The sequence below is a fragment of the Ambystoma mexicanum genome, chromosome 8 (assembly GCF_040938575.1).
Source record: "Ambystoma mexicanum isolate Mex_15411 chromosome 8, UKY_AmexF1_1, whole genome shotgun sequence".
Lineage (NCBI taxonomy): Eukaryota > Metazoa > Chordata > Amphibia > Caudata > Ambystomatidae > Ambystoma > Ambystoma mexicanum.
Genome location: NC_090929.1, coordinates 1,244,166,620 through 1,244,193,747, shown reverse-complemented (window position 1 = coordinate 1,244,193,747; position 27,128 = coordinate 1,244,166,620). Strand labels below are relative to the sequence as shown.

Here is a 27,128-nt window from a genome sequence, read left to right as displayed (position 1 = left end):
CAGATGAGCATTACCCTTTGTTAGCATTTTTTTTTTTACATTACTTCTTTCCCTTGTAAGTTTTAACAACGTTGTTTAATGTTTGGTTTATCCCATACTCACTTGGAGTGAAATCATATTGGGTTTGCTGGTCAGGGTGCAGCGAGCTTCCAGCAAATCCCGCAAAGCATAGCCAAGCTGGTGAAGCCCAGGGGAGGGACATTGCACACCAGGTACAGATTGCTATAGGGAACCCTTGCTCCCTCTCCATCTTTCAGAGAGTGACGCAGGTCACTGCGGAACAGGCAGCATCACTTGAAGGACAGTTTCACCCAATTATGAATATTAATAAGGAAGCAGGAAGCACAAGGAGACTATCCTTCACACTAGAGAGTGTCAAGAGTTGGAAGACACCAAGAAGATCCCTGTGAAAGGGGTCGCTTCTGGATTTCATCCATTCCTCAGTTTTACAATTAGTGGCAAAGGGCTCATTCTTCAGCCATTTCTTTGCCTAGTGCAAGGACTTCCTCCTTAATAAAGTCCCACCCTTATCCTCTAATGTAGCATCCAGGTGGAAGGCATGGGATGCTACTGTGGACGTGGGTTTATCCATCTTTCTAAAGAAAAAGGACCCTGCTGCAAAAAGAAAGCATCAAACATAAGGGAACATGCTGTGCGTATCCCATGCAGGAGAACCCCAGGGCTTTGATGGGCTCGGGGCCATTGTTAAACAATAGCACACGACAGACCATTTGGCTAGGGTAACGACCAGAGCATGGCTATGAGAGCTAGGGTAATGGTAGCCTTCGATCTATCTCCTGGGGAAGATTGGAACAACTCTCTGCTACCTCGATTTTGAGAGGAAGACACTATTTGGGGATAGTGAACCATATCTTATGTATGGATGAGTAGGATGAAGTAGATCAGTCCATTTTCACATCTAGTGATAAACCCTAGGCGTCCCTTTGTAGAATTGTCAACCCCCTGTGGCTGCACTGGCTGTGGTAGAGGCCCTATGTTGGTCATCCTTCATGGCCTTGGATCAGGAAATAGGGGTTTGCAGCAGAGGTCCACCTGAAGACTTTGCCCTTCTTGCCCCAGAGAGGTCAATCGTTCTTAGGAAGAGGTTTCCATGGCAACAGAGGAAGTGGACAGTTCTTCCATGGGGGTGGGGAGAGGACCTTGGTACAAGAAGTGCAATTAAATTCCCTTTGAGGGTCGATTTCATTGTCATTTCAAAAACTGGTTGCTTTCTCGGAACCCCTGCGGTTCTGTAGCCATTCAGATGTTCCATGTGAAATTCAGCTTCCCCCAGTTTAGCTGAGGAATGGGAGGGATTGGTAGCTTAGGGGGATAAAGGGTCTTTTGATGAAGTGGGCAGTAACACAGGTTGCCCAGTACCAGGCAGGGTTTGTGAGCAATGTATTACTGGTTCACAAAGACAACGCGTTCAAGAATCAACCTAAGGGATCTGAACACATTTCTGGTTTACAGTCACTTCGAGATGGATATTTACATTTGTTAAGGCCAAAGATTGATTGGGTCTAAACAATGCTTATCTGACAGCAACTATCCATACACCTTAAAGGATGTTTCTCTAGTTTTGGTGGGGGGGGTGAAATTTCAATTTGCATCCCTCCCATTTAGCCTGTCATTTGCACTCTGGTGCTTCATAAAGCTTCTACGTTCATTGGCAGCAAGGAGGCGTGCAGATGATACTTGGACGATATCCAAATCATGCAACATCCCAGATCTTGGTGAAGACACACCTGCAATTGACAGTTTCTCTACTTCAGGGTCTGGAATTTGGGATCAATTGTGACCAATAAGAAATGTCCCTTTCTCAGAAGATGCAATTCTTATGATTTGCACAAGATTGCAAGACGTCCATCTTACGGTTTCCAGTACGTAACATCTGGGTTATCAGGAAATAACTAAAAGGGTTCATGCCTTTCTTGATCAGTCTGTGAGTGAAGTATTTGGCCAGAATCACAGGGCTCTGTCCTCTTCCACCCAAGTCCTCTTTCTGGCCCCTCGTAAATTACAGGGCTCTCAAAAGATTTAGGATTGCATCTCTATGAAAAGGTTTGGGGTAGTCAGGCTGGGTTCCTCTTTCCATCGAAGCAGGGGAAGAAGAGCTGGTCGGGTGGGTGAAGACTGTGGAAGCTTGGAATGGAAGGACAATGTTTACCTCCACCCTAGACTTCTACTTCGAATCAGATATCATCCTAAATGCTGGGTTGTAAGGTGCAGTTCACTACGGACTGTGGTCACCGATGGTCTTGCAAGGAGGCTTAGGCATATACAATTGCTTAAAGATTCTTGCAGGGTTCTTTGCAGTCTGTAGTTCTGCAATAGGTTAGTCCCACTGCATAGTCCAATTTAGCAGTGAGGTTGGGGAAACCTGGCCAAAGCACAGCATCAAGGTATGAGCAGAATTGCTGCCTGGGATTCAATCTCATGGCAGATTGGTGCTCCAGACATTGGAGAGATTTCAATGATTGGAAACTACAGACGGAAGCTTTTCTGCAGCGCCAGAAGTGGTGGGGGACCTTCCAGATAGCCTTCCGGGATCACTCGCCAGTTTCCCAATTTCTTCCGTTGAAAAACATTGCTGCTTTCAATGGTAGGGGAGGTGGTTCATTATATCTTTTGCGAGAAACCAGAGGGTGTCTCACTAGTTAGTCCCTAGTGACTTGTCATCGAGGTGGCCAGGACACAGCCATCTCTTTTGGATCCAGTTCCTGGGGGTGGACCAGTGCAGGAAGGTCACCTGGGTGAGGGGTCCTCGGGGAATAGGCACCCAATGGCAAGACACGGTACCCATTTCCCTCCATCTTTTCCCCCTCCTACCTGGTCGGATACTTGGGGACTTAACTCCCCCCACAACCCCTTCCCTGCAAGAACACTTCTACAGAGTCCATATATGCTGGGAAACGACACTCACACCCAGGTATTCCATTTGACATGTCCCAGTACCATGATGAGACAGAGTCAGGCAATTGCCATTGACGTCTCATGCCCGATTTCCTACTTAGACTTCCCCACATGGATAAAAGTCAGAGCACAAAAGCACACAGAGGCAGAGCACACAAAGGACCAGTTCTTCCAGGGCCGCAGTGGAGTCGATGGAGAAAAATGGCAGACCCAGAGAGGACAACAAGGAGGGCGATGCCCTTGACCTCTCTGTCGAGTGATCGTTATACTCCTAGGAATTTACAGGCAACACGTGTGAGGTCAAGAGGGGAAACCGAAGAATCCTGCACTGTGTGTCCAAGATATCCAGGGCCCTCCAACATTTTTCCCACACCATTTATGTTTATAGAAGGATTGGCAATAGGTGTATTAGTATAGACCCTTTTATTTTGACAAGACGCCACTAGGACCGTTGTTTTTCCTTTGATGGTTGTAGCTTGCTCCCATCCTTAGATTTAGGGTTAGATAGGCATTCATCTAACCCAGTGAAGTTCAATAAACACCCTTTAACTGTGATCACTTGTGTGTCTTCACTGTTTGATACCATGCCTTCCCTACACTTTCCCCTGCATGATTGCAAGGATGCTCCTTTGCATGGTGCATGTTCGCAGCCAGCTAGGGCTGCGCAGTGGTCCACCTCAGAGGTTTATTGCATTGATTGGTGAGCCCAGAAATTGATCGACCTTTAGGGTAGTATAAAACATCCTCATTTGTTAGGTATCACTTCTGCTCAGTTTCCTTTATTATTTTTCTATCTCATAATAAATATTGTGCAGATCTTCTTGAGTTTGAATCAGTCAGCATATTGTCACCCTGAAAAAGTCAGAAATCAAATTGCAGCACCTAGGTTGTGTAATGTGTTATGTCAAAGAATATGAGAACCGTGCAGCCCGCTTGAGGAGAGGTCACTGGATCAGCTGTTTACTTCCTTGCGTAGGCCCCCCCCCCCCATCTTCCTCAGTCTTCTCCCACTTTAGCCAGAAGGGTACTTATATTTTCAGTGCTGCTAATTCCTCTAGGGGAGCTATAACATCCAAGTCGTGTTTAGGTGGAGCCAGAATAAAAGTCATCTTGAAAGAGGCCGACTGATTAAAGGAACAGTTTTTCCATATGTTTTACTGTAAACCTATTGATCATGCGGTACCTTCAGGGAGCTGTATGCTTTGAAATTGCATAATAGGAAGTCTCCATGCCATGTCCTAGAATTTTGAGTGTTCCTAGTAAATTACAAAAGAAATTCGGGATTGCATTAAATGATAATGGGGGGTAAAGTATTATCCGGCATATGCATTACCTGCCAAGAATCTTTGCCCCATTGGGGACCTTGCTGAAAATGGTGGAAGGTCTCCAAGTCTAAAGTAGCAGAAAAGAGGTTGATGGTAGGTGGGGGTTATTTATGCAAGCTTCCCTTTGGGGGTCGGAGAAAGCAGGACACTGACAGATGGGTGTTTGGGAGAGGCAGTGCTCGTTTTATTTTCCTTACTACTTGAATAAATAAAACAATGAAAATGCAAATTAACCACTACCATGCTCATTTAGTAAAATCCCGACTTTCTTTCATAAATTGCAAACAAACAAAATGACACCAGGTTTCTTATGGTAACAAAATATACAGTAGAGTGGTGCTGCATGCCCGGGGAGTGGGGTACCTCTTTGCATGGTGCAAATGGTTAATACAAAAAAGGAACATTGGGAGTGACCAGCTGTTGATGTGGATTGGAAGCGTGCATAAAAAACAAACTGGGTGGTAGCTAGAAATCACAGGGTGGTAACTGAGGGGGCCATGGCTAATAGCATGCAGTGCAGTGGAGCCCGCAGGCAGGGCACACAACACATACCACACTATGAAACGGACCATAAAGCAACTCAAGCAGCGCGTACATTCACAATGGTTCCTACCAATCCGACAGTTCATACACACCTCATCAAAATACGGATTGTTTCCCCTCTTGATTCTTGTGCGATGCGTCTGATTGCCAACGTTGACTTTGACTACTGGTTTTATGTTATTGCCAGACAACTGACGTGCTTCAATTACACGAACGCGGATCTAGAAGAAAAAGCAGCAGATGTAGAGCTCATTAGCCGAGAAAAGCAGCAAAAACACATTAGGCAACACTCATACATAAATGCACACACAACAAGACAACAAACTACGATCATAAAACTTAAACCGGCGCTTAATTTGTAAGAAAATAAGTGTCAGGACCCAACGCCTGTGACGCATCTGGGCGGGCAGCTCCACGCACACACTGTTGACATCGAACATGGCAGCTCTGAACAGTGTCAACATATTTGGGGGTAAAGCTGCAATTCCCACTGGTTCAGGGTGACGGATGCACTGACTATGGCAATTGTGCGATTTACAGACACCAATCGACTTGACATATTAGATAAGCGTTTAAATGTTTCTTTAAAACACATCATTTTTAACATTTTGCTTTGATTCTATTGGTGGCAAGTTGAACATGCTTACCATCTATCCACAGCAAAAGAGTAAAATGCTTTCCTCCTGTGTTACATTGATGGTCAAATTCAGGAAAAAACATCACTGAACTGATGAACGTGCCTGTCAAACACTGCAGCAAGCTCTTCTTCTATAGTGTGATGGACTCATCTCCGATTCCCCAGTGGTGACCTCCTCCCATGTGGCCAGGGGACGGCAGTCACTGCCTGAGCCTGACCCTGGCAGTGGTCATATGAGGGAGGATCACATGGGAGGGGAGGACTACCGGGAGGAGATGACGACTCATGAAATGAAACGTGGTATCCCTCCCCCCCCCCGTCCCGTCCCTGACGAAGATCTTATAATACCCAAGTAGTTGATGGCTTGCTGTCCTCCCACAAATCCCCCTTATTATGAAAATCAGAAATCCCTTCCTTTCAGTCACTCTAGACAAAACTCTATGCATAGCCCAAACACGCCCAATAGACATAAAACATTTTGTTTCTGACCTTTCTTCATGTAAGATTCTTGAACAGCAACCCTTTAGAAGACCGCTTAAATCTATTGACTTCAACTCCCATAAAGCATCAAATACAGAGACAAAGAAGAAGAGGAGGAGGGAAGAGTTGATGCAAACCAAGTCAGGCCCAAAGACTAACGTGCAGACTAGTTGCTCTGTGGGGACTAAAGTGCCCGGAACCTTTAAAAATGGCATCCGCAACAGAGACAGTGCTCTGGAGAAAGCAGACAGGGAGAAGACGGACACATCCGTGTGGCAGCTTGCGAACGCGAGCTACATACTTTGGCCTGGCGCGGAGGGACGAGAAGTGCTGCAGATGTACCCGAAGGACCATAGAGCTACCGAGAGAGACGGCAGAGCTTTTGGAGTTGTGGCCATGCTAGGATACAGCAGTCTCTGGTCCAGGCCACAGAGACAAGCCCACAAGTAGACGCAGAGCCGCAGTAAGCGCTGGGGAGACGTCCAAAGCCTGTTGGAGGCCAATACATGAGGAAAGCTTGATCGTGGAAGCACACCAATTGCCTGGGACACCACAAGCAACCAGTGAGTCTGCCCAAAGCCATTGGGGACCCCGGGCGTACTGACACCCATACAACCAAGTGAATGAAGTATGTGACATTGATATTACGGATTATTCTCAAAGAGAAAATATTTGCATACTGACAAGAGAAAGTGAAACAACAAAATGAGAACTAATACATATGCATGAGATGTCAATGTGGAGTAGAGCTGAAACAAGCATTAACCTACGTGAATATCTTTGGTGGAACAAAGATGTAGATGTGGGTTCCATGTGTTAAAATCGCGGCAAAAATGGCTGTGGTTTTTTTGCCGCAATCCATGTAAAAGATGCGGGGGTCACCCCCGCCCCCCCTTAAATGGTATAATGGGGTAACACCTTTACCAGGTCAAACCACAGCATTTTTGCCATTATTTTTTGTAAAGGCAACATTTTTGACGCAATTTTATTACTGCATACCGTTGATATGGTATATGGCAAAGGAAAGTGAAACCACTATAAAGTCCTGGTAAAGAGTAGACACCAAGCGACTGACATGGGGGTGGGGGGTGGATACCTGGCAAGAAATTATACAAGGGGGTGGGAATCTGTGAAACCCAGAATGGAACTCCTGGCAGGTGAGTATACCATGCAATCCATCAAAGTTGTGCAAAGACTTGAACATTCAGAGAAGATACCTGGCAGGAGAGTATACCAGGGAATCTGAAGAGCCCCATGAAAGAATACCTGACAAAGGAATAGATCAGGAATCCATCAAAGAAGAAGCTTATAAAGAAAATCCTGGCAGCAAAATCTACTATGCGTTTGGTTTGGAACACTATGGGAAGATACCTGGCAGGGAAGTATACCAGGGGATCTAAAGAACCCAGAGAGGATTTCTGGCAAGGTAGTATGGCAGGTAATCCACCAGAATTGTAAAAAAAAGTTTGACAACCATGTAAGATACCTGACAATCAAATATACCAAGCATTTGAATCTGAAACGTATGTGAAAGAAGTTCAGACATGAAAACGCACCAAGCTTTTGAACTTGTATCAAGACTAACACTGTGAAGGAATATCTGGCCTGAGAGCATACGAGGAAGTTTAAAAAGCCTGCAGGCGACTCTTTGATACTTGGGCATCTCAACCAATCCTTTAAGTTTAGAGCAGTAACCTCATGAGTCAAATATGCAGAGACTGGTATTCAAGAGAAATACTTTTGCTACAAAGACATTTTTGGATATTATGGAACTTATTGGTTGAGCCAGAACGTTCTGTATCCAGTTTAAAACCCTCCGGGAATTGTTGGATAAAGAGACACTTTTGTGCTAAAGCAAAATCATTGTTTAAAAGAGACACTTTGCCATCCTACCCAACAATCCAGGGCAATGGAGCCATCCTCTGGATCAAAGGGTTTCTCCTTGAAAACACTTTTGGATTTATTCTTATGTTTTGATTATGATCACTTTACACTGAACATAAATCAGAGACATTTCCTTGCACCCTTAATTGTTTGTTTCTAGTGTGAGGGTCAGTTTAGAAAGTTTCGGACACTAGGACGATTTCTAAAATGAACTACTTGACACAGGCTGGTTCTTAGCTTTAGTTTCCTAGGCAGGGAACCTCTAGAATAGTGTTAGAGCTGTATTATTCCAACCTATTTTGTGTTCAATAAAATGTTGCACTCTGAGAATATTATAAACTTGTGTCTGCCTCTCATTTCTGACCCCTCACACTAGGTTGGCATTCATGACAGGTTCTACTCTCCACATTGGCCTTTTCACTGATGTTGCGCTGCTGTTGCGGCTGTTGGCTGGCAACTGCCCTGCTGTTTCAACCCATCCGGCTTTGGCAGGGATGCTGGTTATTACAGTTAAGAATTTGCACCACTGTCATGAAGGCTGAGTGGAGACGTGTGCAGGCACTATGGCCAACATGATCTTGATAGTGGGGACCCACATGTGAAATTAAAGTAGTTTGTGTTTATACCTGTTATGAATAAGTCGATGTTTGGTGTATCCCATATTCTGAAAATTCATTGGAGTGCATTTGTGGAGGCACCAGTGTAATTGTGCTGTTTGAGATCATGCCCCCTGCTTGTGTGAAGCACTGCAGCGCTGTTGTCTGTTTTAGGACAGCATTTGTCCCTTGTATGTGTGTTTGACCACCACCTACTGTCAGGTGCATCCCATTAAGATCCAGCGCATTGATGTGTGATTGGGCTTCTGTAGCAACCCACCTGACTTGGACTTTAAATTACCTGAAGTGTGCTCCCACCCCGGTCATAGAGGAATCTGTTAATATGACTGTTAGGCGGAAACCTGTGCAGTTCCCTCTGGGACCACTGCAAAAGATTTAGGACTACAGGTGTTTGGCGGTGAACCCACTTGGTAGCAGTCCGCACCACACAGATTCACTTGGTAGCTGTGGCTGAGCAGTCAGACTTCTCTCAAGAAAAGTTGAGCAGTATGTGGAGTATACAAAATAGGGCAATTCTTCAAAGCAAGACAAGCAAACACGCAACAAGGCTTAGTTTAAAGATATTAAGGTATTTATTTATAACAGAACATCTATGAAAAACACTATGGCACTATCACGGCAAACAAATCAAACACAATTACTCTACGAAGAAGAAAATGATCAATCCCCCTAGCAATATTTCGACAACTCTAGGTTCTACCGATAGCACTTATTTTCAGACAGAGGTGTATACCTCAACCTAGATGACACTCGAACATTAGTTAGGACAGGAGAGAAAAAGATAAGCAGGTCATGAAATCAACACAGTTCAATCCTTCGCGAATAAAATGCAAGGCAGGAAGGCAAGAATCACAATAGATCATGAAGTTCAGAGGCCAGGCCCACTCGGGGAGAGGCAAGGCGCGATGTCCCAAAAAGTCTTTAGAGGAGATGCATTCAAGTCTTTGTAGCAAATTGTTATCGGCAGGTTGAACCAGTTCAGAACTATAAATGAGGAAAGCTTGGAGGCGACCCAACGGAAAGGAGAGGATTAAGACACCACGCTCAATCCGATCGAAAGGGAAGCCAGGCAGACACAGTACCTTATTGTGGAGAACAGCTCCAGCGGGGGCAGATGTTCCTGGTGGTGGATGCACGTCGGGTCTTTGCCAAGAGTAGAGAGGTTCTCGTCGTTGAAGAAAAAGGAAGTCCGGTGCATCACCAGGGAAGAGACCAGCCGCAGAGTGCTCCGTCACAAGGCACCACCTTTTGGTCGCGGTACAGGGGTGGTGGCTATCGGTTGCCGGGGTGCTCTGCACGGGCAATTCGACCACTGCGTCCTGAGGCGAATAAAAAGCAAAGGGGACTGGTTGTTCCCACCAGCCAGGGGAAGAGACTCTCCGGCAGGGAGATCTCCTCTGTCGTCGGGAAGTGGTGAGTCGGTTCCGCAGGGCTCCACCGGAGGCGTCGTCGTGCAGGTCGGCTCAGCGTTACCCTCGTCGGATTCTTAGGTCCTGTGGCGACTTCTGAAGATCCAGTCCCAAAAGCCCTGCTTTTATGCAGAAAACCCCCATTCTTTCAGCCTAGCTGTCAATCAACACATGCTAAGTGGTGAGCGGGAAGGCTCACCACTTGGGCCAATCACTCCAGAGTGCGACCGGAGTTGGCAAGGCAACTCGGTCCAGGGTGCCTAAACCCCTTCCCCCACCCCTGTGGTAACCCAGACAGAATGGCACCACTTTGGAGGGTCTCTGTACAGAGCCTGCCAAAAGTGGAACAAAGAGCTCAATCTTTGGTTTAGGAGTCACAGAGTCGAACACAGACGCCATTTTACAAACCGAGTTCTGGCAGAAAATACCATCCGATAAACCTATTTAAGATAAGTAGATCGGTGGTACGTTCGAGATTAACGAGAAAAAGTATCAATCTCCAACAATGGGACGAATCCCATAGGGTTATGTTCGGGGTTGAACATAACAAGTAGTTTCCACTGCCACCAGCCAAAACTCGACGAGGGGGGACGGGACAGTGCCCCCTCGAGTAACAGATCTAGGAGTAATCGAATTACCCCTACTAGTACGTCCACAATAAGATGGTTTGTACTAGTTCCGTTAGTAAATTTAGGTCTAGTAAAGCCAATGGTGACTTTACATGCCCGGGGAGACAGTAGTCAGTCCCCGGGTATGGAGTCTATGGTGGGGGTCCGCTAGGACGCCCCAGTGTTACGGCACGTAGGGTGCGGTGTAACACACCTAGAAAAACGTATGAGACCCTATGGAGTAAAAGACCCCATAGCCCATGGAACACATTGACATTTCAAAGGAATTACACACACATACATGTCCAAGAGTGGGAGAAAAGAGTCTCACTCTTGGCAGGATGGAAAAAACAAACTCCCGAAATCCAGCAAAGCTGCTGGGGGACTCACTATGTTAGGAAATTCAGCCTAAACAGAGAATTCTCCCTAACAATGACCACTTTAGAATTGGGGACTTGCAAATGGGCATCTACTCATGCTTTGGGAATACCGCCACGCCAGGGATTTGACTACCTTTAGTGTTACTACCTGTGGTGAGTTCCAAGAACTCCCCATCTTGTGCGAGGGAAATGAGCTGCTATGGACTGGGTTGGTCCAGTCGCTACCCAATGTGCTTCCCAAAGAATGGAAGGAGCTGTTTTTGCAAGCTAGTCACACCTACCAAGACACACCACTATGGGATTAAATATCCTGGCTTCTAAGAACCCCAAGGAAATATTAGGTATTTCTACATAAGCTGAAGAAAACTCTTAGGGACCCTTGCCTAATACTGCTTTAGCATCAGGAAGCAAACTAATATGGTAATCACTTCCCCAGTTAGGCCCATGGCCGCCACCAGAACATCCCCCAGGCCAAACAACATTCGAAATTGTGAGCATGACGCCCATACAAAAGCAACAAAGTAATTCTAGAATTTACAGACGTGGAGTTTAAACAATGCCTCGTGGTCAGGGGGTAATGCAACGGTAAACCACAGATCTGCAGCCTGTACACTCTGAATGGCAGCACAGGAAGAAGAGGCATTCCAAGATGGCTGCAACGCTACAAGCCCCATTTGCACATTCTTCTCATTAACCAACGTAAAGCAAGTGCTGCAGAGAAATTCAAATATCTGTAGAAGGCAGTGTGAGTGAAGAACAAATTGAAAAAACGTTTAAACTAAATCACGCCAGCCCCAGCCAATTTGACGGTCTGAAACAAGAGCACATTCCCCAGAAGCTCTGTAAAAGAGGGGAAAGAAGACGAAAGAGGGTGAAGGAGTTTGGAAGGAAAACTGTTTCCAAAACTGTGCTTGTGTACATGGGGACCATGCTACCAGGAGATAACCCAGACCTTGCCAGACTGTAGCTGCTACTCTGGAGTGGGCTAAGCCAGAGACCCTAGCCAAAATAGGCCAGACTGCTGAAGAGAGGAGAACCTAGTAGATGGTTCTGACGAAAGAGACCGAAACCTGAAGGGAAGTGCTTCCTTACACCGACAGACATGGGCCAGGAGGGTGTAAATATTGTCTGCCAGAAAATGTACCAGATTTTATTAACAAAACCTAGAATAACCATTATTTCCTGATCAAAGGTTACTAGTCCAAGATCGGCAGTCCAGTAGTTGCTGATCAAACTCTTGAAATATGCATTTGTAGACTTGCAGGATGAGAGCATGAATGAGGGTTACTGGCGGATTTACATGAAATCAAAGAACAATTTGGGTACATACGAATGACCACAGATATTTGTATTTGACCAATAGGTGGTGTGATAAAAGGTTGAATACTTAAAAGTAAATAATGCACGCTGGACTTTGTGCCAATTTAATGTTTCAAAATACCAATATTAAAATGTTTGTAGCCATGAACCATAAATGTTCATTTGGGCAGTTTCAGAATTTGGATGGGAGGATAAAATGGCTGCAACCTCGTTCACACCATTGAGATTAGGGCCGTCTTGCTTGTTTCCAGAGATTAGTTTTTTTTTCTACTTTATGAGGAGAGCCTTGCAGGGTTTTGGAGCCATAGATTTTTACTCATGCCCAGTTCCCAATGCAGACATTCTTAGAGAATTGTATATACAGGCTTGTGTATTCTGTGGTTAGCCTCTCGCATCTATCTGCATCTTGCTTCACAGTTAACCGTTTATTGCAGGGGAAGAAGCCCGAGTTACAGGAGAAGGTGATATATTAATTATTTCCCCGAGCAGTGCAACTATAACTTAGAAGGCAAACCTATGATATTTTTAAGCGGGCACCCTTGAGAACCTCAATGAGGTCCTTATTTGTTTAGGCTGGGGGAAAAGCAGGTCGGACAAGACCATAATAGACCAGTACCCAGTCGTTTCAGTTCCTATGGCAGAGTAACAAGCATGGCTCTGGGTAAGACTGAATTGAGAGTAGCTTAGACCCCTACTTTGGAGTACATTTTTCAGGGAGGAAAATTAATTCAGATTGCCAATAGGGGCTCTTTTCAGGAAAGTGGAAATCTATTTAAATCTACAACAGCTATCATTTTGTAATATATAGTTCTTTCCACCAAGTAGCGCATGCCAATTTAAAAATAATAATTTCCCTTAAAGTTCAGAACTGCCAATATTAAGGCAACTATTAATATTACACAAGAGAACTTTTCAGGTGTTAATGTTTCAATATTATGTACTATAAAAGTGACAGTGGTGGTGGTGGGGAGGCTTGCAACCTGTGTGACTGCACAATCCTGGAGCTACAGACTCACAACTCTTTCAAGGGGCCTTAAATCAATTCACATGTGTTCATTGATATAATGGCAAACAAAATGGTTTCCCCCCCATGTAACTTACTGCGGAACAGCAAGATCAGATGCCTGAATCTGCCGGAGCGCATTGGGGTAAGCACTTAAGTGTCAACACGCAGCAATTGGAAGGGGAATCAGCTGCAGATCAATGGTCCATGGTGGACGGAGGAGTGAAGAGATAGGAGGGTGCTGTGTGGCAGTAGTCAGGGACTGCTGCTGGGTTAACAGTTGAAGCCAAGAAAGATCCCAAGATTAGATAATGTGGAGCTGGTGCGAGCCGATTAAGGCCCATCTCAGTGGAGCTAGAAAGGGAAATGCCTCCAGTTACGATGGCCATGTTGTAATGCGAGTTTGGCAAGAAAGCCCCATAACCCCTTGGTTAAATGCCTGTAAATCATTATTGAGGCCTACAAAAAGAAAAAAGAAACTTTCTGTAAATGTCATAAGGGCATAGTTGTGAATGGAAAAGCTGCACAATCAGTAGCTCTTATGTTGGCACGTCGTTCCACTTTTTTTTAAAACATGTATCCGTGACTATTTGACTCAATTACTGCTCTTTGCTTCATACACCCTACGTGTTCTAGATACTACTTTAAAACCATGGATAAGGCTTCAGCGCCAGAAGCTAAAAGGCCAAATGTGGATCAATTGGCTGCTTAAGAGGGTAATTTAGATGTACAATCTGTGCTGTCTGATCTGCTTCTTCAAATATCTATGCTCCATAAAACAAAGGTCTATTAAATTCCGTTACCACCGCAACCCACAAAGTAATTAGCCACTTGTCTTTAAAAACTACAATCTTATGATGGCAGACTTAACAGACATGGAAGACCGAATAGGAAAAGCTGAAATTAATGTGCGATGCCTGGAGCAACTGTAATGGACAGCCTTGAGTTGGAAGCAGTGAATATTGAATTGGAAGATCACAAGAAACGGCCCAATATATGTTTGTTTTGGTATTCCCGATAGGATTGAGGGAAAAGATCCAGTTCTGTTTCTGGAGGCTTGGATACCAAAGCTCCTCAATTTGAAGTTTCAACCACCATTAGATACACAAAGGGAGCACTGGATTAAACTATGTGACCCAATACACATTAAATGGCTCCCGCCTCTCATATGCGTTTTACATCATAAGCACACCAGACTGATTTTGCAAGCAACTAAGAAACATAATTCGTTCACATATGATAGCCACAACATATACATTTTTGTGAACTATTCTAAGGCAAGATTGGATAAGAATATTTTTACAGAGGAGACCAGCCCTTAAATGTGATCTTAAGTGTGTCCTGTTGGGCCAGGAAAGATGAAACCGAGGATTCAGATGACTTTAGACCAAGAAGCAATGGATACATCGGCACGCATAAGGAACCCTTCCTCCGTGAATGCTCCGGCACTGAAGCGCAAAACACAGGATTACTGAGAGTGCTTTTGCTACAAGCAACAGCAACGGATGAGGAAAACCTCCACCCATGGGCTCTGCTGCAACCACCTCTCCCTCTGCACAGATGAACAAATACATACTCAGCAAATTATGCTCACCTTTGAAAATCTCCAACTGAATCCCAATAAGATATATGGGTCTTGCTAATTTGATGCTATTCCAAGACTCAAGTAATACATCTACCAATAATTACAGAGTGTTTTCCAGCCAAAGAAGTGGATATCAAAGCATTAGGCACGTGCTTGTTGAGACTGCTTCCACAGCCAAACAGTGACAGCGGTTAAGGAGCGCTAACCTTGAGTTCAGCAGCTACTCCTCTCTATGGAATTGCGTAATCATATGTGCAGTAAATCATGTTATTTTTTTGAAAGCATTGAATGAGTCCAATAGGAATATTTCCTTACTAACCCGGTCATCTGGGTATAGTACATAACCACACACCCCAGAAGGCATATTATAGAGTTACGAGTCACAGGTACCATAGCGCACTGATGAATCACGAATAGTCTATGCATATCCCTGGGAGGCAGCATCTTCTTACAACTTATTTGTATTCTGTTCCATCATTGATACGATAGGATCAGAAACCCATGGTCGATTTACTATCTTTTTTCTTTTTTGTGAGGTCCCTCAGGAGGCTTTGTGTGGTCATGCGGCGGGTAGATTCACTGCCACAGACATTGACAAAGTTTTCTAGTTCAGGTTGCTGAGGGACATCAATGTTTCGATTTTATATTGTTATTCCACCCTTAGTTTGGATGGGGTTTGTTAAGGGTTTCATTCCTGGGAGTTCTTACATTACTATTGAGACATTGGTTTTTCAATGACCGAGTTTGACTGCCTGTGCAAAAAGGGAGGAAGTGGAATGTGTTCTATTTGCGGTTTCTCATTCATAATCTCTCTCTCTTGCGGAACCATCCTTTCTGTATTGTTGCTATGCCTTCACTTAATGTAATTTCATTGAATGTCAATAGCTGTAAATTGTTTTGTCATGAGAAAAAAGATATTGCAATAATTTGCATCTAAAAAGTCAGATGCTGCCTTTATTCAAGAGAGCCATTTTTCCACAGAGGAAGTGGTGAAGCTCTAGAGGGATTGAGTGGTAAAGAGTGCTTTATAGTTCAAGCTCTACAGAGAAAAAGAAGAAATGTGGTGTAGCCATACTTTTATTCAAGTCACTAAGTTATAAACTGTGCAAAACCTGGCAAGAGTGGGAGCGTCGAATTATCCTAGACAGGTCGTACATAAACTGACACTATAACGAAGTCTGTATAGGCACCAAACCGTTCCAAAACAGGTCTGATTTCCTAGCTGAACAGATTGGCAGATAGGCGTTAGCACCAGTGATCTTAGGAGGAGACTACCCTTGTGTACGAGACCCTGTGCTAGACAGATCAGGTAAGCAATAATCAGACAGGGGGGATCCTAGCAGACCATATGAAAGCTCATGGACTGAACCTTGGCGCCTACAGCATTCTGTAGACAGGGAATACACACATCCTGTGCACATGGTACCAGCGCGAGGCTGGATTTGTTTCTTATTTTGTTAATATGAACATTGTATATTGGGATTTTCTAGGTCCTGGGGTGTAAAGGGGCTCCTCCCATAATGTCTTGCGCACGGAGGGATGGTATACTGGTTAGGCGGAGGGATGGTATACTGGTTAGGGGGCACAGTGTTTTAGACAACAGATTCTTACTGGAGCAAGGGATGTGCACTGTGTTTATTGTCTGATCTGTCACTGTTGATTTTGCCGGGATTGATGTCACAGCCGATAATTGAAAAAAAAAAAAACAAAGTTTAATGCCTCCTGTGTTCCATTACCAATAGCAGATGATGGAATTTTGTATCTCAAATCCAGATGAAATGGTAGATTCCATCATGCATATGTAAGATATAACCCACCCTGGCAGGTATTCAGAGTTTCAGGCAAAACCCGACCACTCAGACTTTACATCTAGAACACGACAAGCGTTGGGGGAGACACTTACAGAGCATTAAGTGTAGAATGCTTCATGTGAAATGGCTGTGGGTAAATGACCAGCGGAGTATGATTTCCATGTACAATTCTACACATTATTTTACAGATGGACAGTACATCTCTTGACTGCATTATGAGGCAGACAGGTTGGACATGTTAAAAAATAATTTAATGGCATTCTGATTTCAGTCCTCCATAAACCAGGAAAGCACAGTACATACTAAGGTCTCAGGCATATAGCTCGGACTAATGAAGATAACAAAATCTTACCCAAAGTTCGGGCTAACGACCACATTGCACAATTGAAATACTCTTCTCAAGTAGGCTATGCCCCCAATAGACTGAATAGGGATAACGGATATCTCATACATGTGTTGTGGAATATGAGATGAGACAAGTAGATTTCCCTGCTCTAGCACTTTCGTTAGATGCTGAGAAAGCTTTTTGACAGGGTGGAGTGGGGGATACACGTTTAGAACCATGTCCTAGTTTGGCCGTGGCCAAAGGTTCTTACACAATGTCAAATTACTCTATTTGGGGCTTTTGGCCACAGCTGGGTGTAATGGCTTCATTTCAGACTCCAATGACAGGAATAAGGCTAGTATGCAAGGCCTCCCCCTCATCGCCATTATTTTTCATTTTGGCACAGGAACCTCTCTATATAGGCATTCATAATAATGCCACTATTAAGGATTTAATGTATTTATTGTTTGCTTGTTAGGCGCTTATACAGGAAATACAATTCTGTTTCCAAAATGGTTAAATAATAAAAGCATGACCTCAGTGTGCTATGCGTTACAGATATTCCATGCAACACTACTGTAAAAGCTCTGTTTAAAACAAAATGGGAAAACGTGCAGCATCATTCATACTCCAATAAGCAATATTTTTTTTATTCATTTTATTTCAAACACAAACCAAACTTGCAGTGCATATAACCACATTTAAAATATACATCACTTGGCCCGTGTCCACTGCTTCTCCCTTTCCCTCCCCCCTTCCTAGCCTACTCTCCTTCATGTTCTATTTCTTCACCTTGCAATAGGGATTCCTCTTCCATGGTTTGTTGGATCTCGATCACTTGACCAGTCTTAGCTCAGCTATTGGTTGTTTCCAGGCTCTCAAGGTTTCAGCCTCCTCCCCTCCCCCAGAATTACTTGCTTCCTGCAATACTGTAGTTTCAACCTCGGCCCATTTCTGTAGGTCTTTCCACCATATTCTATCCTTGGTCTATGGCATGCCTTCCAGCCCATAGCGATTCTTCTCTTTGCAAGTACGTACGCTAGGTCTTTTAGTTTGCTTACATGCTTGAGTTTACGTGGTCTAGGAAACCCTCCGATCAGGCAAGCCCACACTGTGTCCACCACTATCTTAATCCCTTTTTCTACCAGCCTATGCACTACTTCTCCCCAAAATCTCTCAATTACTGGACATTACCAGAACATGTGCACCATTCCGGCGTTTTCTTCGTCACATTTGGGGCATGATTGACGTCCTGTGTTTTTGAATTTGGCTATCCTTTGGAGTGTCATACGCCCTGTGGGTTATATATAAAATTGTATCTGTTGTAGTCTTGCATTTCTTGATAATTTTTTGTGATCCCCTTGGGCTCGTTCCCACATCCCATCACTCATTGGGGCGCCCACTTCCTCTTCCCAGTCCTGTCTCAGTTGTACCACTTCCTTCCCCACTTTGGCAATCATCAGCTCATATGTTCTAGATATTTTGTGTCCCCCTTCTGCTATATCATATATTGTATCTATGGTGGCGCCCGGTTCATCTTCTAATACTATTGCGGACCATGTCTCCTTAATGTTCTGCACCACCCTATGGTATGTAATGTACTGTCCCGTATGTAACCCTGTTTCATCCCCGAGCACCTCAAAATCCTTTATCCTCCCCTCTTGCCACATGTCGCCCATTGTTGCTATCCCCACAGGTTCACAGTGCTTCCTGATCATCATTCTTAATTGCTTTTTGTTACCGGCTAGTGCAACTAATGGCACTTGCAGGGAACAGGGGTATGGGTTTCCCATTACCTGCCAGGCCCTACGCCACATCTCCCACCCAAGTATCATCATCTTTGGGCACCCTTCCATCTCCGATCTGGGCAGCCACAGCTTTCTTTTAAGAAGAATGGGGCACAGTCCAGTCGGGACAACCTGGACTCAGGTTGGTTCTTCGGAGAGCCATTTAGCTACATATTGCAGCTGGCTTGCTATGTAATAGAGTTCATAGTTTGGCAGTTTTATGCCCCCTTTCTCATGTGGGTTTTGTAGCTTCCAGAGGGCTACTCTATTCCTTGTCCCATGCCAGAGGAATTCCCTGCATATGCTATTTATCCTAGCAAAGAATCGCTTTGATAGCAGGTGTGGGATGTTCCCAAAGTAGTGCAACAGTCTTAGCAGGACCACCATTTTCAGCAATGCCCCTTTTCCCATCAGCGCCAAAGGGAGCTTCACCCAGAACTTCATACTATTTTCAATATTCTTAATTGCTTTCTCAGTGTTATGTTGGTGCTCTGCTTCCACTGCATGATATAAATCTATCCCAAAATATCGAAACGTACTGACCTCTCATGGTATCTGTAAAAACCGGTAACTGCTGTAACGGGATCCCTTTATATCTACCCAATGAGAATATACAAAATTTGTTGGGGTTCACAGCTATGCCAGACAGCCTTGCAAATCGCTCCATCACTTCCAGCACATATTGGAGGTTTTCTTCCGGGTAGCGTAGCTACAGTAACATATTGTCAGCGTACAAGGAACTTAAATGTGGTTCCCCTTTTATGCCTATTATGTCATATTGTCGTCTCAGGTATACCGCCAGGGGCTCTAGGGCCAGGATGTATAGCGTGGGGGGACCACGGGCATCCCTGCCTAGTACCCCTGCCGAGTTGCCATCTCTCTGAAATTACTGCAGCTGTTTTAAGCCTGGCTAGCGGTGCGCTACATAATAATTTAGCCCACTTGAGGTACCCCGGACCTATTCCATAGTTGGTCAGGGCCGCAATCAGCCATGGCCATTTGACCGAGTCAAAGGCCTTTATTGCGTCCAGTGATACTATTGCCATTTTGCCCGCATCCCAGTTTGCATGTTCAATGACTCAGTGGAGTCGCCTAAGGTTGTTTGATATGTTCCTGTTAGGGACATAGCCGGTCTGGTCGGAGTGTATTCATTTATCAATGACCCTTCACATTCTGTTTGCCAAGACCGCCGTTAATATCTTACTGTCTTGGTTCAGCATTGAAGGGGTCTATATGAGCCACAATCATAGCTAGGCCTATTGGGTTTAGGGAGCGGTATGATAATCGCCTCTCAGAGACTGGTAGTCTTCCAACGTCATATGCCTCACTTAGCATCTCTAAGAGCGGGGGAAGTACCTAATTCTTGTACATTTTATAAAATTAGCTAGGGAGTCCGTCGGCCCCGGGGTTTTACTGGTGGGTAACTGCCTCACTACCTCTTCCAATTCCTCTAGTGTGATCGAAGCGTCCAGCTCCTCTCGCTCTTCTGCGCTAATCTGCACCAATCCAATATCCTCCAGTGTTTCTCTTATTTGCTTGCTATCATTTTCCTCTTCATCTCCGTACAGGAGTCGGTAATAATTTGCGAATTCCTGATTAACTCCTTCTTGGGTGTCCACTATGCGCCCATCATCCTTTGCCATCGTTCTGATGGTAGGTCTGGGGGTCTCCCTTTTATATAGCCATGCCAGGGCTCTCCCTGGTTTGTCCCCTCCTGCATGCTGCCTCTCTATGTATTTTTTGTAGTTGAGATTCCACAATCTCTCGCAGTGCCCCGTGCATTTCTGTTGCAGCCTAAGTATTGCTTCATTATCTTCCTTGGTATTACCTCCCCTTCTTAACACCATTTCTAGCTCTGTTTCCGCGTCTCGTAATTCAGCTAAAATCCCTCCTTGTAGCCCCTTGCACTTCGCTATAGCTATCCCCCTTACTACCACTTTGAAGGCCTCCCAGAGCATACCCGCTGTCTCATCACTGCCAGTGTTGATCTCAAAATAGCTTATTATTTCCTCTCTCATGTCCTCCCTAAAAATAGTGTCCTTCAATGCCTCTACTCTGAGGCGCCATGTCGGTATCTTTGCTCTCGGGGGTCGGTATTGCCATACTAGTATCAGCGGCGAGTGGTTTGAGAGGACCTCGCTTTATCTTCTACCTGCGCTATTTCTGTCATTAGTTCTTGTGTGACAACCACATAGTCCAGCCTGGTGTGTAAGTTTTGGGGGGCTGAATAGTGTGAATATTGTCTATCCTGTAGATGGTGCGACCTCCATGCGTCCTCGAACCCGAAATACGTTAACAGTGACTGCAGTGTCCTAGCAGCTGGGTCTATCTAATTTGCTATATGATCCGTCCATTTTCGGGTTTAGTACACAATTAAAGTCTCCTCCCCAAATCACCGCCGCTTCTAAACTCGTGCCGAGTTTGCTATATAAGGTTCTAAAGTATGCCGCCGTCTCCTGATTCGGGGCATATGTATTATACATATTTCCTTATTTTCCACCAGCCCTCTTATTGTAACCATTCTCACATCTGCCTCAACTGTAGATTGCAATAGCTGAAACGGGACATGCGGTGCAACCCAGGTAATCACCCCTCTTGCATAGGCCGAATATGTTGTGCCTACTATAGTCGCCCTCCATTTCTTCCGGATCACCTCCAGCTTTTCTCGTGTGAGGTGAGTCTTGTATCAAGGCTATGACTATTTTCTGCCTACGCAGATAAATCATAACCTTATTCCTTTTTAAATAGCTATTGAGCCCCCTAACATTCCAAGTAACTACTTTAAGGTCTCCCATAACATTAGGTTGCCTCTCCTCCCTCCGCAAATACAGTCCATGTCTAAGTTCCTCCCCCTTTACATGTAGGCTTGTTCTCCAATATAAACTCCCCTTAACTATCAACACTTCATCTTACCCCACACCCCGCCTTACCCCATTTCCAACTTCCACTCCAACCCTCCCCCCTACGACTACCCCCACTCAACTGTTGCCCAGCTCCATCCCTGGATCTCAGGCACCCCCGCATTTTGCCCTTTTCCAGCAATGCCGTACTCGCGGCTCAGCAGGGAGATATCACCCTAGTGGCGATCCTACTACTCTACTTCTCGGGGGTGGGCTGTCTCAGTTTTGTGACTTCTGTTTTACGCATCAGGTTACGTGCGCTTAACGCTACCCATTTGACTTTTACAATTTATATTCTAGTCCGATATGTTCAAGTGTCACTTGGTACCATTCCCAACTGCTATATTTCCAGCCACGTTGTGTCTATCAGTTCTACAGACTCTGCCCCCGGCCCCCTCCTCCCGGCTTGTATCATGCATGGCTTTTTATTCATTTATCGTGTTCCTCCCGGCCTTGTTCTTCATCTCGTTCCGGGCAGCCGTGTGCGTCCAGCCATGCCGCTGCATCCTCCGGAGTGTCAAAAACGTTTGCTTTGCCTTTATGTAGGATTTTAAGCTTTGCAGGATACAAAAGCATATATTTAAAACCGGCTGTGCGCAGTCTCCTCTTGATCGCAACATAGCTATAGCGCTGTCTCTGCACCAGCATTGTGTAATCCGGGTATGCAGTGACGGTCGCAGACGCCCTTGTTATCGTCCCTCCATTCCAAATGAATTTCAAGATCTTCTCTCTGTCACTGTAGTTTAGGATCTTCGCTAGGATTGCTCGAGGGGGGCTCCAGGTTGCGGTTTCCTCATCAAAGCCCTGTGTGCACGTTCAATTGCAAACCCTTGGGAGAGCTTGCTAGCCCCTATTTCCTGTATAATCATGTTCTCAACATAGACTGTGGGGTCTTGGCCTTCTATCCCTTCCGGCAGGCCAACCATGCGTATGTTATTGCGTCTCGCTCTTCCTTCGGCCTCCTCCACACGGTTCTCCAGGTTGCCACCTGTTTCAGTATGTGGACCTCTTTGGCATTACTCGCGCTAGTATCCGTATTTATTTTCACAGCGCTCTCTAGACCACTCGTTCTTTCCGCAAGCGCTCGCACATCTTGTCTCAGCAGATTGACCTCTATCTCCACTGCATCTATTTTCGTTTCCAAAGCAGTCCTCAGGTCTGCCATCGCTATTCCCCACAAGGTTTTCAATTCCGTGACAGCCGTTAATATCAAGTGGTCCTCTCACGGCGAAGCCGCTTCTGCTGGTGCGGCAGCCATACCTTGTGCTGGGGTGGTGGGCGGCTGTTGTGCCTTATCAAAAATATCTATTGTGGGTTGCTTGCCCTTGGCTTTTCCTCCGCTGACCAACATTATTCACCCTGCATTATCCAGGGTCCGTCCTCCCAAGGGGTTCACTGACATCACTTATCGTGGGCGTCTTTGGATTGTTGTGGGTATCCGTGCCCCTTGTTGCAGTTATCCTTGGCTTCCCACGCCGCGCTGCAGGTTGCGCATCAGCTTGTCCGCCCCACCCCTCTTCACGATGCCCATTGTTTGTGGCCCCCTTTTGTTCCTGTATCCCTTTCCACCACCGTTGCAGACTGTGCCTGGTCTTCTTGTTATAAGCCCCTCCACTCGGGGTGGCCTTGTTCAGGCACTACCTCCCACTTCGGGGGATCCCTTTGCTCAATGATCCTCGGGGGGGGGGGGGGACAAAGTAATCCAATTCTGTTCCAGTGCTGTCTCATGGATCTGTATATGGCCTCGGGTCCCTGTCAGTTTAACCCTTCTGCATCTGTTGTGTTCAGCTCTTTCTTTTTCTTAGCGTGACGCTGCGCGCACCCTGGCATTTAGGCTATGCCTTTCCGTTTTGAACAGCGTGTGTTGACCTCGTGGTTGACCGATGTTCCCCCCCCCTCTCATCTGGTCTGTACCGTCCTCAGTATTGCCAGGGCCTTCCCTCTCGCTCCATCATCACTGCTGTTTCGTTGTCTCTGTCCCCCCTTCACTTCTTACAGTGCTTGCTTCTTCCACGCCCTGCTTCCAGTGTCGTGCCATGTACCATGTGCCTGGGTCTGCAATCTCTGCCTGTGGGCAATGTTATATGTGTTGTGTGCGCACTCCGTTGTTGCCATCCATGGCGCCAGGGGCGCAAACCTAGTTCAGCCCCACAATGCGCTCCCAGGCTCCGGTGAGCTTCTGCTGGGCTGTCTGCAGCAGTGAACCCACTGCTTCATTAATGTTCGCTCCCCATGGGTCGCGTGTCAGGTTCCTGCACCTTAGTGTAATACGCTTATTCTTTCCAGGCACTGTGCACACTCTTTAATTAGGACCATGTCCGATGCCTGCTGTTTGTACAGTGGGGCCATCTGCATCTGCACCCTCTACGTTTCGCTGCACCTATTATTGTTGGGTCGCAGGCCCCTGTCACCACCGCCTTGTCTTTTGTCTCTGCCGTCCTCAATGCACTCCTCGCATCTGCTCGCGGTGCTGGGGGGGGGTCCTCTGCTTTCCTGTGTGCCTCCCAGTCCTCTGGGGGGCGGACCCGCTGTTCTCAATGTCAGGCCGGTCTCCTCACGCAACGGGTTGGTCAGGCGCACCCCATACAGAGCTTCGGTGTGCCCGATCAGCAGTTCTGCGCACGCTATGTTATTAGCTGCGCTTCGTGGGCATTCATACTCCGCTTTCTCATCCGCCCGCAGGCCCGTGCTCCAGTGTTGCCACGGCTGTCCGGCTTCTCGCGGAGGCTCGTCGGCTAGCCCTCTTTCTTTCAGCGGCTCGCTCCTCCGCTGCTCTCGTCGCTTCCAGGGGTCCCATTGTCTCGGGCCGCCGCAATCCCGAGATACAAAGTTCCTATCTTCGCTCTTCTCAGTGCAAATCATGCGCGAATGCTCATTTCGTAGTCCCTTCGCTTTCATGCACCTTTGGTGCTATTTTGGGACTGCGGTCCAACTTCAGGCAGCATACGCGCACACGGATGTCAGATCCATTTGGAGTTGCAGACTACTCCATGGCTGCCAAGCCACGCCCCTCGAATAAGCAATGTTCATCTCTTTTTCCCCCCCCATTATTTCAAAGGTCGACGGGAAAGACTACTATATGTACTCAATTAAAAAATGTGCAGCACTGCCATTGGACTCTAGATAAATGCCATAAAACCAAAAAGGATGCACTCAATAAGTGCTGGAGGTGTAATGAGAACAAGGTGAGTATTGGAGAGATTGTATGTTCCTGAACAAAGTTGCAACTTTTCTGCACAATGGGAAGGCGATTAATATTTTCTCTTCAACTGGTCAAGCTACATGATTATACAAATTTGTGTAGGGTGGCTACTCACTGGCTGAAATGGCTAGCAACTCATTTTTAGGCATTTGTATGGCGCCTATACACAAGTGTTTCCAGGCGCCACAAGACTAGATGAGGGGGTGGTGCATGGTGGGTAGGGGGGACATGGGAATCACAAAAGTAGAACAAAAACAATTGGCCTTGTGACAATCCTACCATGCAAGTGCATGACATGGTGGTAAACTCAGTGTGGTTAGAGGCTAGAGGGAGACATGCAGGAGTGGGGTGCCCACAAAGGGTTCCATGTCATTTCATCGCGGGATGTTTATTGCAGGGGTTTTTTACCGCAATTTTTTTCTTGAAAAACCCATTGAATTTTTTTGGGGTGGGGGGAGGTTCACCCCTCAACCCCCTCCGTCTCCATTTTCTCCAGCAAGTGCTGGGTGGGCCAAGTGACAGGGGAAAGGGTGGAGGATGAGTGCAGTGTACAGGGAGGACCAGGTTGGGCTAGTCCAGTAAAGGGAGCCCAAGGACAAGTGCTGGCAAGGGATGCTTGGGGGACTGGGAGGGGTGGTCTGGCCCCTGTATGACTCTGGGGGGGGGGGAGAACAGGTCCCAGTTGCAGTGGCAAACAGTGAGTTAGCATCGGAGGGGGAGAGGGAAGGAAGAGGAGAAAAGGAAAGCCTAGAGAAGTTTCCGGAACTTAAGAAGATAAAGTCTGAGGGGGCAGGGAGGCCGTTCCAGAGGGAGGAACCAGCTGAGGAAAGGGATCTTCCTCCCAGTCTCTGCTTTGAGAAACGTTTGACGTGTAGAGAGTTGGAGCCAGAGGACTGAAGGACTCTGGCCGCAAGGTATTTAGGGAGGGAGATCTGGATGTAGAGAGATCCCAGGCCCCACACAGCAGTGTGGATGATGCAAATGGTCTTGAATCTGATCCTTGAGGTCACCGGGAGCCAGTGAAGACATTTTAGAGCTGGAGAGATGTGGTCTTGAGGTCAAGGATAAGTCGTGCAGTCCTATTCTGGATTAGTTGAAGGGGCGAAGGGAGGAAAGAGGCAGAATGAGGAAGCGGATTTTGCAGAAGTCCAGCATAGAGAGAACAATGGCTCTGGAGACGTTGAGCTTCTGGGGGAAGGTGAGGAAAGGTAGAATTGCAGTTACATTAGAATTTTTTAACCAACTTGCAAAAATTGACACTTCTGAACGGCTGATTTAACTTTTGGCAGATGCAGAAGCTACTTTCTTGGAAATTGGAGACATTTGTTACATCACTGTATGGACATCCCCTAATGATGATCTAGAGAGCACCCTACACTTTCTGCAAAACACACTCTAAACATGTTCAATCCTGGCATAAGACAAACATGCATGGTTAGGCCTCTGAAGTCAAGTTCTGCTACGTTCTGCGTTGGTCTAGTAATTATAATCTATGAAGTGATTGGTCTCTACAATACAAACCCAGATGGCTTAGTAATAGACTGGCTTGTTTAATAGGAAACACTAATTATATTGTACCATAGTTACACAGATCCCTTATGCTTTCAATATTGCTGGTTTACGGAATTGTAGAAAATGGTCTAATATAATAATGGTTGACTGGCAATATATTCTGACTTCTGTACCTTGCATATCTAATTTTAGATACAATATTTATTGTCATGATCGAACATTTAAGGTACTGAATTTTATAATGGTTTTATTTCTGTTGCATTCTTTTTAGCTTATTCAATTTTATGAATGTTTATATTCGATACAAACTTGCAATATGCTTGGGTCCTGGCTATTGGGCTCCCATTGGATTGCATTCTGGTACATGTAATCCTGTGTTTCAAATTGGCAAAATCTTTGAATACCGTACAAGCATACAGACGAATGTGGTCTAAAAGTAAGAACTTGACGAACATCCATCCTTTACACAAGACAACTTACAAAGCAACAGAAAAATGTGCAAAAATAAAACCATAAACCATTTTAAATTTAGTACCTGAAATGTGCAGTGTTGGAGCAAAAACCTGGAAAGTGCACGCCCCAGAAAATCCACTGAGAGCTAGGATCTCTTGTTTGAACAAGCTATGCTATGATGGGAACTCTACCTACATGTAACTTATTTTCCATGGTTACTGTTAAGATGGATTTATAAAATGTGTCCCGATGGACAGATTTTAAGAGGCCATGCCAGTTATGGTGAACAGAGTTCAGGGTTTAACCCAAACCCAATCAGGTAGCAATGGAGAAAAGTCAAGACTTGGTCTCAGGGGCCCTCAATTAGTCCACACAGTATAGCACACAATTCAATTTAGACAGTCATTCAGTTATAAACGTACAACTATTTA

General features: G+C 45.6%; 1 protein-coding gene across 1 annotated transcript in view; it reads right to left on the bottom strand.

Moving 5' to 3' along the window:
* The window catches only part of MYOF (myoferlin), a 1,388,224-nt gene that overhangs the window by 927,418 nt on the left and 433,678 nt on the right, over positions 1–27,128 (bottom strand). Inside the window, exon 7 of the mRNA XM_069611360.1 lies at positions 4,877–5,005. Within this exon, the coding sequence (XP_069467461.1) occupies positions 4,877–5,005 (129 nt within the window). The remainder of the gene's footprint in view (positions 1–4,876; positions 5,006–27,128) is intronic.